This window comes from Rhinatrema bivittatum, chromosome 5, assembly GCF_901001135.1.
Source record: "Rhinatrema bivittatum chromosome 5, aRhiBiv1.1, whole genome shotgun sequence".
In the NCBI taxonomy this organism is placed as follows: domain Eukaryota; kingdom Metazoa; phylum Chordata; class Amphibia; order Gymnophiona; family Rhinatrematidae; genus Rhinatrema; species Rhinatrema bivittatum.
In genome coordinates, this window is record NC_042619.1 from 343,579,022 (window position 1) to 343,597,900 (window position 18,879).

General features: G+C 45.2%; 1 protein-coding gene and 2 long non-coding RNA genes across 3 annotated transcripts in view; 2 read left to right on the forward strand and 1 right to left on the reverse strand.

Moving 5' to 3' along the window:
• LOC115092967 overlaps window positions 1-8,552 on the forward strand; it is a 67,854-nt gene extending 59,302 nt beyond the window's left edge. The window contains exon 3 of the long non-coding RNA XR_003857129.1: window positions 8,457-8,552. This is a non-coding gene — a long non-coding RNA (uncharacterized LOC115092967). The remainder of the gene's footprint in view (window positions 1-8,456) is intronic.
• STK24 (serine/threonine kinase 24) overlaps window positions 1-13,388 on the reverse strand; it is a 100,017-nt gene extending 86,629 nt beyond the window's left edge. The window contains 1 exon segment of the mRNA XM_029604482.1: window positions 13,261-13,388. Coding sequence (XP_029460342.1) covers window positions 13,261-13,290 — 30 coding nt within the window. The 5' untranslated portion in view covers window positions 13,291-13,388.
• A 906-nt stretch (window positions 13,389-14,294) lies between these two features.
• Window positions 14,295-16,741, forward strand: LOC115092966. Its single transcript, XR_003857128.1, has 2 exons — window positions 14,295-14,888; window positions 16,197-16,741. It is a non-coding gene; the product is annotated as an uncharacterized LOC115092966 (long non-coding RNA).
• The last annotated feature ends 2,138 nt before the right edge of the window (window positions 16,742-18,879 follow it).

Consider the following 18,879-nt stretch of genomic DNA (forward strand, 5'->3'; position numbering starts at 1 on the left):
ATGCATAGCTGTATTAACTCAAGTTTACAGTATATTAAACAAAAAAAACTGTCATTAAAAAAAAAAAAGTTATTTTAACAGGAGGTGATGGGGCAACCCAGTTAATCAGTAGTTGGCAACTCTGAACTATAGCTTTATTCATTCTGACTGAACCTTCCATATACAGCAAAATGAATCAAACTCTGACGTGTGTCCGCCGTCTTTAAGAGAAGAGTGAAACGTTGGAATGAAAGTCCATGCTATATCCTTGTTTTTGAAGGCAGAAGTGTTTATTTTTTACCCTTTGTTTACAGTAATTATATGAAACCCCTGATGCAGGTGCTAGGGCACCGAAATGCTCAGCATCAGCATTTTGAAAGTTTCAACCAAGAGCATCCCGTCACAAGATTCATGGCTAGGATTCTTCTAAGCCCCTTTTGTGAAGATATCTTTTTAGGTTCTTCAGATAAGTTTCCAGATAAGTTAAAAAAAAAAAAAAAAAACCGACACATTTCAGAGTTAGCTTTTATTGCATAAAAAACAAAATAAAATTTATTTATTTATTTATGTGTTAACTTTTATTTACCGACATTCGTGAAGCACATCATGCCGGTTTACAATGAACTCAGGCGGGAAATACAATAAAACAATATAACATTAATAACAATAATACAATGAACCAAATAATAAACTGGTGGGCGATTAAGAGTTTTGTAAACGCATCATTTACTAGCTTTGGGTTAATTCAGCCGGGCACGGACTCCTGTGGCCTGAGGGTCCGTTTGCTCATTACCTATTCACCCTTTGGGACACTGGTGGAGCAGGTTGCCTGTATTAATATTTAGGGGGATATGTACTATTTTGAAAGTCACTGTTCTTGTTGCCCAATGTTCGAGCTACTGTCCAAGGATAGCTGGAAGAGTTTTTTGCTGTAGGGTCTTGCACTATTCATGAGATTTTGTTTCCCTGAACGAAAAGCTTTTGACCTCTATTACCAAAGATATTACATTCACCTCCAGTAACCCAAGTTCCTAACAACCAGATTAACTGAAACTCAAGAGAGCAGAAACGATCAGTTTGCAAAATACGCAGTCATGCTTGTAATTCAGTAATTATGTTCTTGAGGAAGTCTCTTGTAAGCGGAAGATTTTTTTTTTTGCATCAGCTTGGAGTATGCCCTTGCTTACTTTCTATATACAGTTTCAGTGACTGTACAAAAAATAAAATCCACAGCAAGACATGTTTGCTTTGTCCTTATTGCAAGAACAATTCTCCAAAGTTCAAATCCTTTTTTTTTTTTTTTTTTTTTTTTAATCACCTTAACTCATTTTTCTTTCAGCCCAGTCAGAACCAGTGCTGGGATCCTGAGGCTTGAATCTTCATTCACAGCTACCCATGGATTCCTCTAATGTTAATGTTCCTGAGATTCTACGGGCTCACAGCTCAAGGTGATACGGCTGGAGGATGGGGTCAGCTTCAGCAGATTCATTTTAGATTTAGCTTCAGAGATGTTCCAAGTTTGGTATAGCTGCAGGCTTCTTTTGTGCAGGGATCTAGATGCTGACTCAGTAGGGATGTGCATTTGGTTGAAAAAAATAAGGAATCTGAAAAAGCGCTTAGGGGTGATCCAAGAAACTACAGATTAGTGAGCCGAGTGCCAGAAAAAAACATGGAAACTATTCTAAAAAAACAAAATCACAGAACATATAGATAGACATGGTTTAATGGGACACAGTCAACATGGATTTATCCAAGGGAAGTCTTGCCTAACAAATCTGCTTCATTTTTTTGAAGGGGTTAATAAACATGTGGATAAAGGTGAACCGGTAGATGTAGTGTATTTGGATTTTCAGAAGGCGTTTGACAAAGTCCCACATGAGAGGCTTCTATGAAAACTAAAAAGTCATGGGATAGGAAGGCGATGTCCTTTCATGGATTACAAACTGGTTAAAAGACAGGAAACAGTAGGATTAAAGGACCAATGCTTTTTAATATAAATGATCTAGAGGCATACAAGTGAGGTGATCAATTTTGCAAATGACAAAATTCTTAGTAATTAAATCACAAGTGGATTGTGAAAAATTGCAGGACAACTTTGCAAGACTGAAGATTGTGCAACCAAATGGCAGATGAAATTTAATGTGGACAAGTGAAAAGTGATGCATATAGGGAAAAATAATCCATACTGTAGTTACACAATGTTAGGTTTCATGTTAGGAGTTACCACCAGGAAAAAGATCAAATATTGTGGGGTATTTTTATATTTTCATAGTGGACAATACATTGACATCAGCTCAGTGTGCTGTGGCAGTCAAAAAAGCAAACAATGTTAGGAAGCAAATGATGAATAAAAAAAAATGTCATAATGCATCTTATTGCTCAATGGTGAGACCGCACCTTGAATACTGTGTACAATTCTGGTCGCCGCATATCTAGAAAAGATATACTTGTGATGGAGAAGATACAGAGAAGGGCTACCAAAATGATAAAGGGGATGGAACAGCTCCCCTATGAGGAAAGACTAAAGAGGTTAGGACTTTTCAGCTTGGAGAAGAGACGGCTGAGAGGGGATATGATAGAGGTGTTTAAGATCATTAGAGGTCTAGAACGGGTAAAATGAATTAGTTATTTTACTAATTCAGATAAAAGGACTAAGGGGCACTCTATGAAGTTAATAACTAGCACATTTAAAACACAATCACTCAACACACAATTAAGCTCTAGAATTCGTTGCCAGAGGATGTGGTTAAGGCAGTTAGTATAGCTTTGGATAAGTTCCTGTCGGAGAAGTCCATAAAATATTAAATCATGTTGACTTAGGGAAGAACCATTGCTTATTACCAGCACGGGATCTGTTTAATTTTTGGGTAATTACCAGGTACTTATAACCTGGATTGGCCACTGTTGGAAACAGGATGCTGGGCTTCATGTGCACACGGTGTGACCCTGTAGGACAACTTCTTGTGAAACAAACGAATGCATTTTCATTTCAGTTTGGGGACATTTGAAACAAATTGCCAGTGCCCCAAAATGATGAACATTTTTGTTTTTGGTCCTCGCTGAATTGTAAGGGGAAAGCAAAAACTGCAGGAGCTGTTTTCCTGATCAAGAAAAGCGACTGAAGCAGGAGACGTAATGCAGACCGACTGGAGCCAGGGAGGGAAGGGATAAGGAGGCCTGGGGATCCCATCAAAGCAGCAACAGGAAAGTTAAATAAATAGGGAAGTCCATTTCCTAACCTTAACCACCCCCCCATGCCACGTCGGCCACGATGGAGCAGGCGGCCTATTTTACTGCATCACTGAACCGTGGTAAAATGAAGGCGGCAGCAAAAGGTGAGGACAGTGCTTGAATGCAGGCACAGCTGGCCAAGCATCCATTTCAGCAGCTACATCTGGATCAGCCAGACGGGTACACACGGGCGACAGCCGGCCGAGGCAGAGGCAAACAGCGGCTCCAGTAGAGGTGGAGCAAACAGGTATAGGTGGGCGGTGCTGCACATCCAAATGATGATATCAATGACACGTCAGGAGCAGGCGGGAAACTGGAAGGCTGGCAGCTGGAGCAGAGCAGCAGAACAGATGTTCCTGCTTTCGTGATGGACAGTGAAGCCAATATGAAAAAGGCAGAGGAAGGTGGGGACTGAGGGAATCCAGTGCTTTGCGCACGCTTGCTGTATCTGGCAGTAAAGGATGCTCTGGGGTTCAAGGTGCAACGGGGCAGATTAATGCTAAAAAGAACCGACTGAGAGGTGCAGGAAAGACATCAGGGACATTTCACCAACGCAAGAAGGGTGGGGGGCATGAGGCAGTGGGGGGACCTCTGCACTAGCTCATTCAAAAAAATAGCAACTAGGATCATATCATCCATGAACATATACAGTGCACCCTTGACTTACGAACTCAATTTTGATTGTAACCAAAGTTGTATGTCAAGCCGGTTGTAACGCGAGGGTCCACTGTAACCCTGCTCTTATTTAAGCTCTACTGGGTGCTGATTTGTTGAGAGCCAAATTTAAGATTGTGATGTTAACATATAAAGCAGTAACTGTAGTAGCTCCTGTCTGTTTTAAAGATTTATAGACCTAGCCACTTGCCAAGATCTGCAGATCATAATCTTCTAGAAATGCCATCTCTTCAGTTGCAGTGTTTGTCTGAAACTAGGGAACGGTGGGTAGAGTGACCGCCCCATTCTCATGAGATGAATTTAAAGCAAAGCCCTGTACACTTTGGTAAATTGCTAAAGGCCCTCTTATTTAAGCAAGCTTTTGTTGAGCTGATGTGATTTTTTTCTGTACAAGCTGAAAGATAAAAATAAATAACAGATTTCACCTTAAAGAGAAAAAAAATAAAAAGCTTTTAGATGTTGAAAAAGGGTCCACACACCCAAAAGAGTCGCTAGTGGAGCGCCTCAGGGAACTGTACCGGGACCTGTGCTATTAAGCAAATTCATAAATGATCTGCAGAAAGGAACAGCAACTGAGGGGTCCAAATCTGCAGAGGCCACAAAATGGTTTTGAGTCATTAAAACAGCAGCAGATTGTGAGGATTTGCAAAAAGACCTTGTGAGACCAGGGGAGCTGGCATCAAACTGCCAGATGCAACTTCATGTGGATGAGTGCGATGTAGGGAAAACTTAATCGCATCTTAAGAAGGTGCACAATGCCGAGCTCTGTGTTAGATTCACCACCCAGGAAAAAGACTGGAGTCCTTGTGGGCAATACCTTGAAATCTTCGGCTCAGTGTGTGGTGATGGTCAAAATGGCAAATAGGAATAGTTTGGAAAGGAACTGAGAATATCCCAATGCCATTGTCTAGATGCATGGTCCAACTGCATCTCATTGTCTGCACATCATAAGAACATGCCATACTGGGTCAGAGCAAGGGTCCATCAAGCCCAGCATCCTGTTTCCAACAGAGGCCAAAACCAGGCCACAAGAACCTGGCAAGTACCCAAAAACTAAGAAGATCCCATGCTACCATTGCTAATTTATTTATTTATTTATAATTTTTTATATACCGCCGCTCATCAAAGATATCACGTCGGTGTACAGTGAACAGGAACTTACGCCGGAGCGTTATACATTTAACAGGGTTATATAATCGTTATACATTTAACAATAGTAAAAATATAAATATTTGAAAATAAAGCAGTCACTGCTTGGCAGTGGCTAAGTGAACTTAATATAAGAACATAAGAAAATGCCATACTGGGTTGCCCCATCTTAAAACAAAAAAAAGAGACCGACAGAAGTACAGAAAAGAGAGGATGGAAAAGCTGAACACATCAGGATCTTTAGCTTTAAAAAAAGAGACAGCAGAGGGGATAAAACAGATTTATCACATCATGAGCTGGGTAGAGTAGAGCCTTGAGGGACACTGGAGAGGACAGAATCATCCATCACCACTATCTGATAGAGCTGACCGTCAAGGAGCGATTGAAGGCGACCTTTTCATAAGAACATGAGCCACTATGCTGGGTCAGGCCAAGGGCCATCCAGTCCGGGTCACAGGTACCCAGCAGCTGACCTAGGTCTTGTATCTCACTCCCAGGCTTTCCCAAATCTACCGGGCTAATACCTTTTCTGGACTTTTCCTTCAGAAACTTGTCCAATCCTCTTGAGTCCCACTATGTTGGCTGCCTTGACCACATCCTCTGGCAGCAGATTCCATACTTGACCGTATACTGAGTGGAGGGGGGGGAACACTTCCTACAATTTGCTTTTTTATCTGTTGGTTGCTAGTTTCATGGAGTGCTCCTAGTCCTACTATTAGTTGAAAAGCTAAATACCCATTATATCACTTACTCTGTTTAATATTTACATCAGTACCTTAGGGAAAATAATGCACATCAAATAGGTATCGTATGCTGATGATTTGCAGCTCTATATCTATTTAGATATGAATCATGATGCGGCCTTTTCCACCAAATATGGCTTCAGGGACAGGATATCCCCACTGCTTCCCAAAGAGTGCCACTTGCAATATAAAATTGCTTGCATGGTTTATAAATATCTCCAAATAGTTGACTGGTTAGCTATTACCCTAAATCAACAGTTACGCTCTTCATAAGTTACTTTATTGATCGGGCCACCAACCATTGCTATTAGGTTAGTCAGCCCCAAGAAACATGGCTTTTCAGGTGAAGCTCCATTTTTGGAATGATCTGAACCTTGACAGACTATTTACAACTTAAGCCTTAACAATTAAAAAAAAAAAAAAAAATTCACTTATTTCATCTTTAAACTTCGGATGAGGGGAACATTTATTTAATCCTTGCTCTAAATTTGCTGTTTTTGATACTGTTTTTCCTTATAGGATATATGTTGCCATCTGTAATTTTTTAGATTTTGTTTTTGGGATATGCCTTTGCCCAGCAGTCCCCTATGTGTGAAATTACCTTAGTTTAATTTTGTGCATTGATGAGACACTTAACTCTTTTAGTTTTATTAATTGTTAACTTGATACTTTTATTTATGCTGTTTACTGCATTTTGTACATTTTTGGTTGTACATAGGAGTACTTTGTATATTGCTGAGTCATAAGCTAACAAATATATGTTTCTGCCCTTTTTAAGATTATATTCGCTTAGCCAGTCATGAATAGGAATAAATACAGGGAGATTCACTCGAAAGAGGCTCCGAATATTCTGTAATACTCTCACTGGGACGAAGCAATCTGAATGAAACAAAGTGCAATGTGCTCCTCAGTATATGGAGCTTCGAACAAGCCGGGATGCCCCGCGTCCGACACCACCGCAACATTTAACCTCCGTTTGCGAGATGGCGCAACGTCGCACGTCGGCAAAGGGCACAGCAGAGATTGCATCCTTTGTCCACCACGATCGCCGGATCTGACACCAGCAGACTCCTTGCTTCGGGGTATGCTCAAAGGAAAGGTCTATGGGAACAAGCCTCGCAGTGTGGAAGATTTGAAGGGAAGCATCCAGCGTGAAATTGCTGCTATCCCCCCTTGATGTGCTTGGCAGACGCGTTCAGGAACACGGAGCGCCGCGTCGAGATGCGTCTGGCGGAAAACGGCGCTCACTTCCAGCATCGCAAAACATTACACACACGTCAAGGTATGCAGCGTATTTTTTGGGTTCAGATTGCTTCATCCTAACGGAAGTTAGAACAGAATATTTCGGGCCTCTTACGAGTGAATCTCCCTGTATATGAATCAGGACGCACCAAAAGCTACCACAGAAGCACCCAGATTCACTCACGTCCATAAAACAGTTCTATATCCTCATAAAACTAATAAAATAAACAAAGGCTCCAATGATTTTCTTTCAACTGCAGAGTCAAATGTTTACTTAGCGCTGGAGCTCTAATAAATCATTAATGGGATTTGATACACTTGACCTATTACATAAGGCGCACACGATGTAAATGCTGTTAGTAAAGATCTGTAAAAACTGCACAGCCCGTCCTTACACTCAGCCAAATACCCCAGGAGCAGCTAAACTCCCCCTCACAGAAGTTGGTTTCCCTACTACAATCCCACAGATCCGACTTATCAATCCTTCCCCACCAGGAAGCGCCCTCTGTCCCACGCCTGCCGGGATTTCGCCGGCACTACCTCCCGTTAAGTGGTCATCCAGCACCTTCATGTGAAGAGAGATTTCCTTGCGCTATTCAGTCTATACATGACCCGTTATTCTCAAACTGAAAAATGCGTACATAATAACGCCTGATCTCAGCAAGATCTTTTTCCCCTATACAAAGAATGTGAGAACAGCCTTAGCGATTCAGGATTTCTAACGTGCAGTATCATGCATTGGAGCTATCTGAATGCCTAACCTACAACCCAGCAGTCCCATTTTACCAACCTTCCTCAGAATATAGAACAGAAAAAAATTCAGAAATGGCCTCCAGAATTGGATACAGTAATAATGGACATGGGATTTCACCAAAGTTTTATGCAGAGATATTAGGACTTCTACTTTTTACTTATCTCTGCAAATATCTAGCATTCTGCAGGCTCTCCCCACTGCCTTGTCAGTTTAGCAACCTTGAAGTTATTCCAAAATGATCACCCCCAGTTCCGCAGTCAACAGTACCTCACCCCATTATGTGGCTCCCTTGGTTTCTATACTCCAAATGTAGACCTGTAAACTACCTCTTAGCTACGATGCATTTAACCACTCCTTAATCTTACAATTACTGTGCATTTAACCACTCCCTTTGGGAATGTCATTCCTATTGCACATCTTGGTGTCATCCTAAACAAACAAAACATCCTCCTTTTAGCACCTCTACAATATAACTTAGGAAAGCACTGAACAGAATCAGGTAACAACTAATCCTTGTACTTCAGTTTCAAATGGACCCTTGACATTTTAAGATGTACAACGTCATGTTCTCCATGAATAAGAATTTTGCAAATGATTCTTTATCTGCCAGGGAATAAAACTCATGAAAATACTCGTTAGATCAACACAAACAAGTCCCCAGTGACCTCTATGTATCTTTTCAGACCAGAGAAATCCTCCCGCGCCGTTAAGGACAAGGACAGGCAAGATCTTCAGGCTTTACCAAGAAGCTTCACATAACAATGCAGATAACACAGGACCACAGGCAAGTTCAAAGGGCCACGTGACCTGTAAATACAAGCAAAACCAAGGAGATCTAGGAGCATTTCATGCTGCCTTCTTTAGTACTGAAATTTTCATATGATAACTACTAACCAGGAGCAAGGGAGCTTTCAACACGTTTGATGACGGGTCCCGGTTTCCTCAAGATTTGTTTTCTTTACAGAGTTGACATTTCTTAAAATTTGATTCACACCTGATCAAATTCATGCTTCAGGGGTGGTACAATATAAAAATCCCCTTTCTAGGAATCGCACCACCACAACACACACACACAAGCTGAAACAAATATTGTGCAACACAGGCAAACTGTTTACTAATAATATTACTGGCATCACAGAGAGCAAACCCAACCATAAAATATGCCAGGGTGTTTCAGAACCAGTGGAGGTAAATCCAGGAACAAGCACAATCTATCCACATAAACACAGCCAGGAAAGGCCAGAATGCACCCTGCACTATGCACAAAAAAAGGCCAGATTAAAGCGTCAGGCTTCTGAAAGGTAGAAGCCAGCTCCCGAGGGGGGTTATTCTGCAGTGAAGGGCTGGCTACAGTAAAGGTTTCCCCAGGGGTGAAAGGTGATCAAGCAGGCCCGGAATCCTGGGCAAGGATGTGAAAGATCGCACGGGGTCACAAGGCTGAAGACGTTCCCTACCCCTGACAGGTTTTACACACACACACACGAGCTTCAGAAGTTTAAAAACTACGCCCTATACTCCTCAGGCAGGCAAGGTAGGCTCTTCAGGACAGGAGCGACGCGACCCATCATGAAACATACTGTGACGAATCGGACCGCGGGCACGGCTTGAAACACAGCAACGTGCCGCACAAGTATCAGGGACCTAGAGGCAGGAACAACTTTTACCCACTGGGTTTCTGCCAGTGAGTTTTATAGCTTGGCTCATTTTATTTGATGCCGTCCTGCCCATCTTACCAGGCAGGAAAGGAGGCACCGGCCAGTCTGAGCCGCGGTGCCAGCAGATCTCACGGGGGCTACAAGATACACGCGGGCTCCACCGTCCCTCCTGCCAGCCAGGGACCGGGGAGACCGGGCCGCTGCTGGGGTCTGGGTCGTTCGCGTTATGAGGCAGAGGGATTCAAAATGTCATGGGGGGCATGAGAAAAGTGAGAGCTGCCTGGCAGAAACCTAAGTGAAATAGGATGCATAGTTCTATGGAGGCAGCTTCCCTGAAGAAAAATCAGGCCGGAAAGCAGCCTGCACGAACTAGGACCACCAAATATAACGCTGTTTCTCATCAGTGGCCTCAGCAAGACATAAACAAAAGACAAGCAAGTCGGTTTTTTTTCACATAATATCCAACAACATCTGCAACTCTCTCAGAAGATACAAAATATTTAAAAAAAAAAAATGTTCATACAGCATCCAATTCCAATAAAATTCACCTAGTATGCCAATAAAAGCTGTAAAAACACTCATTCAACATTTGAGCTAGAACATGAGCCAGACATGTGCCTTTTCAGCACATTTTATAAAGTTAAATGTGTTTTTGTTTTTTTCCTCTGCCCCACTATTTCTGACACTGTCATCACAAACAGGACTAGCAGCAGGCAGAGAAAAAGAAAATATATAGGCAGGAGGTAATGGTGTGGCTCGCAGAGAGAAAGCAGTGTGGGTGTACACCTGCCTGCCTGCTGAAGAGAGAAAGCAGTGTGTGTGCGCCTGCCTGCCTGCTGAAGAGAGAAAGCAGTGTGTGTGTGTGTGTGTGCCTGCCTGCCTGCCTGCTGAAGAGAGAAAGCAGTGTGTGTGTGCGCCTGCCTGCCTGCTGAAGAGAGAAAGCAGTGTGTGTGTGCGCCTGCCTGCCTGCTGAAGAGAGAAAGCAGTGTGTGTGTGTGTGCCTGCCTGCCTGCTGAAGAGAGAAAGCAGTGTGTGTGTGTGTGTGTGTGCCTGCCTGCCTGCCTGCTGAAGAGAGAAAGCAGTGTGTGTGTGCGCCTGCCTGCCTGCTGAAGAGAGAAAGCAGTGTGTGTGTGTGTGTGTGCCTGCCTGCTGAAGAGAGAAAGCAGTGTGTGTGTGTGTGTGTGCCTGCCTGCTGAAGAGAGAAAGCAGTGTGTGTGCGCCTGCCTGCGAGTCCTGGGGATGCCCTTTTGCAGGAAGCCGGGTTATTTGAATGCAGACCCTGCAGTGCAGATGCACCTTTGGCCTCTTCCTGCTGGGGGGTTAGGATAGTGCCCCGAGTGGTAAGAGACAGGGTTACTCCTGGAAAAGAAATTCCACACCTTGAAAGATGTAGCCAGTATAATTCTGGCCTGTTTTGTACCAATGCATCTGGAATCCTGAAGGAGATTAAATTAAAACAAGAATAAGATCTGTTCATCCCCCTACAGTCTGCATTTAACACTTTCTGTAGCCTTGAGGTAGAACTTTGCAATCCTAATCCCCGGGGGTTGCTGCGTAAGGGTGGTTATTTCTGATTTCTACCCCGGCACTAAGCTCATGCAGTTTCAGGGGTTGCTGGAGGCAAGTTACATTCAGGTACAGTAGGGTATTTGTGAGCCTTCTGGGAAGAAGCAATCTTAACCCCGGGATTCATCATCCCGCCACAGATATAGCAGAATGATGAGGCGCAGGGAAAAAAAAAAAAGTGGGGCGAAGGTGACAGCGAGCCGGCGGCCGCATTGCGCTTTCGCCTGCCGCGGGTTGCGGCCGCACTACACATCATCGCCCCAATAGCGCCAATGGGAAAGGTGAAGTTAATTCCGGCGCTATTGCATCAAAATATTCTTTAACTCATCCTAGCCCTTCCCCTCATTTAAATGTTAAAGGCACGATGTGGTGGAACAAACGTGATGACGGCCCATTGACCCTGTAAGTCTGTAGCGGAGGCAACTGAGGGTGAAGTGTTTGGCCCAAGGTCACAGGATTTGCAGCCTAGCTTCCTGATTCTCAGCCTGCTGCTCTAAAGCACCAGGCCTTTCCTCCACGCCACAAGCAGCATGACAAAACCCAATATAACCTGCTAGCAACAAGCTGAAACGTAATAGCTTTAAATGTAGTGCTAGATTTAAAAAATAACCCGTGTGTTCTCTGGGCAAAATCCAGCTCAGGCCCAACAGTGCCTGCTTTTGGATGCCGAGCAGAGCATAGACAGATCCCGCTTTCAGGCCAGTGCAGAGAGGTGCATTCAAACACCTTTCTGCATGCCCTTCAACCCGCATTTTCTGCACGCAAAACCTGCTGCCAATGCAGCAAGAAATGCTGAGTGCAGAAAACAGACATTTCCAAATGGGGGTAACTGCTTAGTGCCCTCGTATAGAAATTCTATGCAAATCCACCCACAAATGCAAAGACTGCATGCATCTGGCCTGCACACCTTTTTTTAACACTGGAAACCCCTGGTTTTAAGCTGGAGTTAAGTTTCCAACACTATGAAAAAAAGATTAAAAAAATGTTTTTAAAGTTTTTTTTTAGAAATGCTGGGTAAGTGCGGGCAGCTACTGCCACTTAGCCAATTAAATAATGATTTATCCATCTATCTGGCAGCAGGAAGCACCCACCAGATAGTTGCATGTCGGTATTTATATGGCTACCTGGTGTGGTTCACTGCTACTTAGCCAGGTAAATTAGGTAGATAGCTAGGTAGCAGCAGCCCACAGCAGATAGTGGTATAAGGACTGATTTGTGTGTCTATCTGGCAGCTGCTTTTCACTGGCAGCTAGACGGATAAATCAGAATTTATCTGGGTAAGTAGCACCACTTCCTAGATAGCCTGCAGGATGTCTCCACCCTCTTCCCTAGTTAAAATGTGTGTTCAACCTGTGTCAAATCCACATTTTGCAGTTTTTACTTAATTATTTTTATTTTATAACTGGATGCATTAGCATCTCATTAGTTTACTGCATAGGGAGTTATGAAATAATCTTGGTGTGGTTAACACCAAGATTATTTCGTTGGCCTGTTTGTGTTTAACATCCAATTATCTGAAGCACATTCGGCTTGAACAATGACTTCTGAAAAGAGAATGTCTCCATATTTATCAGCTCATGCATTTTATGCGACTGCACAATGTTATCAGATGTTAAAGAGCTCATCCTGAAATAAGGAGTAAGTATAAGGAGACTATAATCAGTAGGATTCAAGTCTCCTTTAGATAAAAGGGCTTCTGCCACACCAGCACTCATCTCAGCTTTCTTTCACCCAACTGATCTTTCAAAGATAACCTTCCACCCGAGAAGGAAACTTTAGGAAAGCTCCAACACAATTATTTGCAAACAAGACCACAACAACAATAACAGACGAAGCATTGGGTTTATTTTTTGGGAAGTGAATGCTAAGGGAATAAGAGGAGGTGAGAGGTAGGAAACACAGGTTTAAGCAAGTTAAGAGGTAGCAGGCAAGCCCTCATCCCGCGTTATTGCACTCGCACTCGGGACAGCGCTCTCCGCGCGCCTCCCAGGGAAGTGACAGGGCGCGCGCGTCTGAAAGCTGCAGAAGTCAGGACCCAACTTTAGCACTTTCCGAGCGCTCAGCGTTTCCCGGTGCAGCCCAAGATCTCCCTGCCCGGCGGTGCCCAGGATGCAGCAGCCTCGCCAGGGGCCTGGCGGTGCAGAAGGGGGGGGGGGGCTGCGGACCTCTCCCTCCCTCCCCTGCCACTGCGGGCCCGCCGGGCCCTCGCTCCTCTGCAGCCGGGGCGACGGAACCGGAGGAGGGGCGGGGGCCCGGCTCTTCTTACCTGCAGGCCCGGCAGGCCCGAGTGCGCCATGGGCGCGAGGTCTCCGGCCCGGATCCCGCCGCCTGCATCCGCGCTGTACCAGGACCCGGCTCGGGCGGCGGAGGCGCGCGCTCCTCCTCCTCCCCCTCTCTCTCTCCCTCCCCCCCGCCTTTATCCCTGGGCCGGAGCCCGCAGGATGCGCCCGGCACTGAGGGGAGGAGGAGGAGGGCCCCCGGCGCTGCTGCTCCTCCTCCCTCCCCGGCTCCGCCGCGAGCCTCAGCCTCCTACGCTGCACCGTGGGGTTTTCTTACCCCCCCCCCCCCCGGGATGTTTTATTTCCAGCAGCGGCCGCCGCCGCCGCCCCCGTCCCTTCGCTCCTCCGGCCAGAGTGGGCGCTGCGGGCGCCGCCATGGACTCTCTGGCCCCCTCGGTGCCGCCAGAATCGACAAACGGGCTGCTAGGCCCGAGGAAAGAAAAGGGAGCCCAACAGCAGGAGGGGAAAATAAAAAAAAAATTCAGCAACTAAACTGGAAACGGGGACGGGGGTGGGAGCCCCCCTCCCCCTCCCCCAATCCTGAGCAGCAGCAGCGGGGAGGCCCGTGCACGGGTGCAGGCTCCGCCAGCTCCCTGTGACCCCGGGGTAGGACCGGCGCCGCCCTCCTCCTCCTCCTGCCTGCACGCAAACCTGCGAGGGAGCAGCAGCACCGGCCCTGCCCCCGGGCGCAGGAAAGTGCAGAGAGCCACAGCAATCTCAGGCCACTCTCGCCACAAAATGCCCCCCCCACATTCAGCCCCATGCAATAACACGGGGCGCGCTTAGGACATGCAAGCAAGCTACAAGGCCTTCAGGGCAGGCAAGTATTCATCTAGGAGCTGCAGGTGAGCTGGTGCTGGTGGTTTAGGGGCCAGTTTTACAAGCAGAGTGACAGGTGGGAACAGCACAGTACACCTCGCTGAAGATTTGATGTCAGCAGGGCCGGAGGAACCACTAGGCTAGCGGGGCCGCCGTGGCAGGCGGGCGATGTCGGAGCCCCTGTGGTTAACCATCACTCGCGATTGTGGTTGGGGCGTTCCCTAGGCGGGGTGGAAACCCCAGGAAGAGCCCTCGTTCCCTCTCAGTTCCTGGAGTTTCTAGGAAGCGTTGCTCGAGACTAGCCACGGGACGTATTCTTTCATCGCAGCGCGGCCACTCATGACGGGGACGGGTTCGACCCTTGTTTCGGAATTATCCGCCGACGGTTTGGGTTTCTCTACAGAGGATAGGATCCATGGCGGCAACGCGGGGCCTGGTACCCTGGTTTTCGCGCACATGCGTTCTTTGCAATTCACGTTGTTCTCCCGATGGAGCCCAGTCTCGATGCAGTTTCTCCCCGTCGCCTCTGACAAAGCTGGACTGGACGGGGGTCACCTTGGATGCGAGCCTCTTTGGTCTGAGGGTGGAAGTCAATTCAGGGCCGTTGGCCGATCTATGTTTCCCCGAAAGTCGGTTCGGGTCCTCTCAGACAACGCGACAATGGTGGCCTACATTATTCGGCACTGGGGAACCAGAAGTTAGCTGGTGGACTGAGTTCCAGGGCCCTTGACAACAGCAAACTTCTGGTGCAACATCAGTTTCAGCAGTCACCCTGCCTCAGGTGAGAGTTCAACAGGTAAGGAATATTTTTCTTCAGGGTTCTCAAACCTCAACTGAGGGAAGGGCTGGAGGATGTTTGCTAGCTAGAAAGTGCAGGTATACTGAATGTAGAGATGTTTTTCTATGTATTATAATCAGCAGGGATAGGTACAGTTTCAAGTGTTGGGTGCACTTCCATCACACTTTATAGTGGAATGCAGGATGCTGTGCCACAGGTGAGCCCTATAAGGGAGGCAGGATTGTAGTGAGGGTGATGTACAGGGAAGGGACATTTATGAAACTCACCTTTTTCCTACAGACAAAGCCAAACAAGCCGTGGCCTCGAGGTCCTGAAGGCAAGATACTGTGTTCTATGCCGGCAAGAGCCTCAGTTTGTTTAGGCTTTAAAGGAAAACCGGCAGCCTCCAGAGGGCACGTCATTATCTGATGTGCACAATATTTTCTTCAGTATACATCTAATATGGAAGCTAACTGTAGACAGGTAGGATATGCAATGAGGTAGACTTTATACATATTGCCATGCATGTAAGTGGGACAATACTACCTTGCTTGTGCATATGGAGTGTACAGAATGCATGGATGTAATGTGGCATACACAGATAAGATCTACTAAGGTGCCACATTATGAAATGCATAAAGCTTTACCTCAATGAAGGCATTGTCGCCTAGGAGGCAGGAATATGTCACCTCCCAATGCATGGAGATTATGCAGGTTACTACCTACATGAAGCAAGCGTGTTCACACCCAGCACAATTATGTGAAATGAAGCTCATTATTCAGACCTGTATGTCCTTTGCTGCCTTGTCATTCAAAGATTATACTGTGTTCCCCTCCGTGATCTGTTCAGTTGTCATCATACTCATCACTTCACCTATTGGTTGTACAGCTCTATATGAGTTGGCAGTTATTACTACTACCACTGTGCATATACAGCTTTATATTGCTGCCTACAAGGCTCCATGCATGAGTACTAGCTCTGGACATAGTCCTGGCTCTACATGTAGGTAGGTGGGGATGACAATATTTCAGCATTCAATTAATCGGTTAATGCAATGAGCACTCATACTCTACCATCTACCATGTGCTGAGTCTCAGAGGTAAGCTAGGGATCATGGCTTTTGTAATGCACAGCTTGTGAATGGCACTAAGTCTACCAGCCTTCTGTATAAACTTCCTATTACATTGAAATGTTTGGCTTGGAGGAATTATGGGCATACACAAAAGCAATGGAGCAATGATGATGTACACGCTGGTGTTCGGGGCAGGATAGCAACCTTTGGCAGATCCCTGTTGCCTAACATTTTATTGATTGATATCCTTCAGGTCCATCTTCACATGAGCCGGAGGAGGAAGAACAACCTTTGACTCTGGGAAGAGGAAGAAAGGACCTCAGAAGAGGAGAGCAGCACTGAAGAGGGCAGCGAGGAGGAGGCGGCCAGGGAAGAAGGTGGTGGGAATGGCAGCCACCAGCCACAAGGAGAGCCTGGTGTCCCAGTGGCCCCTCCAGCCCAGGCTGTGCCAGGGCCTCCACCTACACCGGTACCTATGGACAAGTTGGCCACACAGATTGAAACTCTCAGTAACATCTGCACCTCCCTGGAGAGTGAATTGCAGGAGCATCACGGAGCCACTGCTGCCCTCACCAGGGAGGTGTCCAGCTTCACAGATGGCTGCTGGAAAGGGATGTGGTGCGTCCCGGTGGGCCATCTGCCTCCCATCCATAGATGTTTTAGGGGGTGGAGTTGGGAAGGGTTTCTAGAAGCAGAAGGATTTTGTGGGGGCTGTGGTATTGTACAAGTTCATGTGCATAATTTGAAATTGTCTGGAATGTCAGCAGTGTCTCACAAAAATAAACACAATTAACGTTAGGTGTATTCTCATTATTTTGATGCGTGCACATAAGATGATACAATAAAACATCGTATCAGATGTACAAGGAGCTCTTAAGTGTAGATCTTGGAACATTAGAAAGTGATTTATACCATATCTTGACATGTTACTCCATGAAGAAGAAGAGGTGTTGAAGGCTCAGGAGGATTACAAAAATGGAGCGTGCACTAGAGAAGGAAACTCGAGGAAAGCATAAAACATATCATCTGTCAACTATAACTTGCATGTACATGTATCCACATGTTCTAGCCATCTGGGAAGCATCTGTACCGCCTGTCTGCAGCTGGAAATGCTCACATCATAGATGGTAGAGGTTCTCACAGATTATCTCACATGTACAAAATGAGGTGTATTGTGGTTCCTGGCATGCAGGGTACCCTCACATACACTAACCACACACATTACAGCAAAGAAGCAGCTGCTGAGAAAACACGAACACTTGCCTAGGCATTGTAATGGTTGCTAAAGGGAACATAACAGGAAATCTGGGAGTCACAGGGACAATACACAGCTAAGCAAATCAAAAGATCCCAGGTATAGACAGCAAAGGTTTTATCTTTTTTTAGTTTTAAATATTGGGTGGTGTATGTGACTGCTTTTTGAAATATTTTATTGGTCTTTCTAAATGTATATGAGTTTTATATTATTGGATGTTATTTTTGTTAGCTATTTTGAAATATTCTTTTTATTGGTATCTTTTTACTTTTATTGATAATTTATAGTGCTGATTTTATTGTTTGATGTTTTATGAGGAACTGTAATGTTTCTGTGTTTCCGTTGTTCCACTGCATACATAGCCTGGCCTCTTATGGTTTACAGTTCATAAGAAAATGCCATACTGGGTCAGACCAAGGATCCATCAAGCCCAGCATCCTGTTTCCAACAGTGGCCAATCCAGGCCATAAGAACCTGGCAAGTACCCAAAAACTAAGTCCATTCCATGTAACCATTGCTAATGGCAGTGGCTATTCTCTAAGTGAACTTAATAGCAGGTAATGGACTTCTCCTCCAAGAACTTATCCAATCCTTTTTTAAACACAGCTACACTAACTGCACTAACCACATCCTCTGGCAACAAATTCCAGAGTTTAATTGTGCGTTGAGTAAAAAAGAACTTTCTCCGATTAGTTTTAAATGTGCCCCATGCTAACTTCACGGAGAAGGCACAGTTTTACTTGATATTGCACAGTGCTATCGAAGTGATAAATAGTAGTAAATGGGGAAAACCCTCACTTATATTGCCAAAAATGCCCCCCCCCCCCCCCCCCCCCAGCGAAATTAGATTTGCTATTTCTTTCTCCTAAGGTAACAGAAAATTATTGGTCAACCAGCTGGCTCCATGTCCTAGCATCCCTGAGAAACCCTGACAGACAAAACTGACAGACCTCTTCCTTTCATATAAAAACAATGCACACACGCACACACACACACAGTGCCAAATGAAAATACGTACAATATCTGGTTACATTCACTAGCCTAAGCATTCCCAAATCATATGAAGCACTCTTATGAAAAGAAGAGCGACGCTTCCTGCCAACTGTGAAAAATGCAGACCACACTGGATCCCCTCAATGAATGTTAACATGATTTAAAGACATTTCCCTCTTACTGTCCCCTGAATTAAAAAAAAAAAAATGGTCAAAATTATAGGCAGCTTGACTGTTCAGAGTTTCCAACAGGGAGGGCAAGACGCAAACCATGAGCTGACCTCCCTCAAAGGAAACTCTCTCTCTAAAATGGAGCCAGTTTTTGTCTGCATGTTTGTAGTATTACTTTATGATTACTTTATTCTGTATTTAGTGAGTCTGCCTGTGTTATGCATGTGTGATTGAGGTTACGTATTCTATTAATGTGTCATTTCTATGTAGGGGTCTATAAAAGCTTGGTTTGTTCAGTTTTCCTAATAGGAGGTATATTTATGTTTTAAGGCCTAGTGTAATGTTTGCAGGGTCACCTGTCGGTGAAAAGAACCAATGGGCAATAAGTGAAGAAGTGAATAAATTAATATTGTGCCTGACACTTTAATGTTGATTTATACACTCCTTCTGGGGATTAGTTAGCGCTCTACAACCCGCGTCCAACTGTGGGTTATACAGTGTGCTGGGTTAAGCGCACT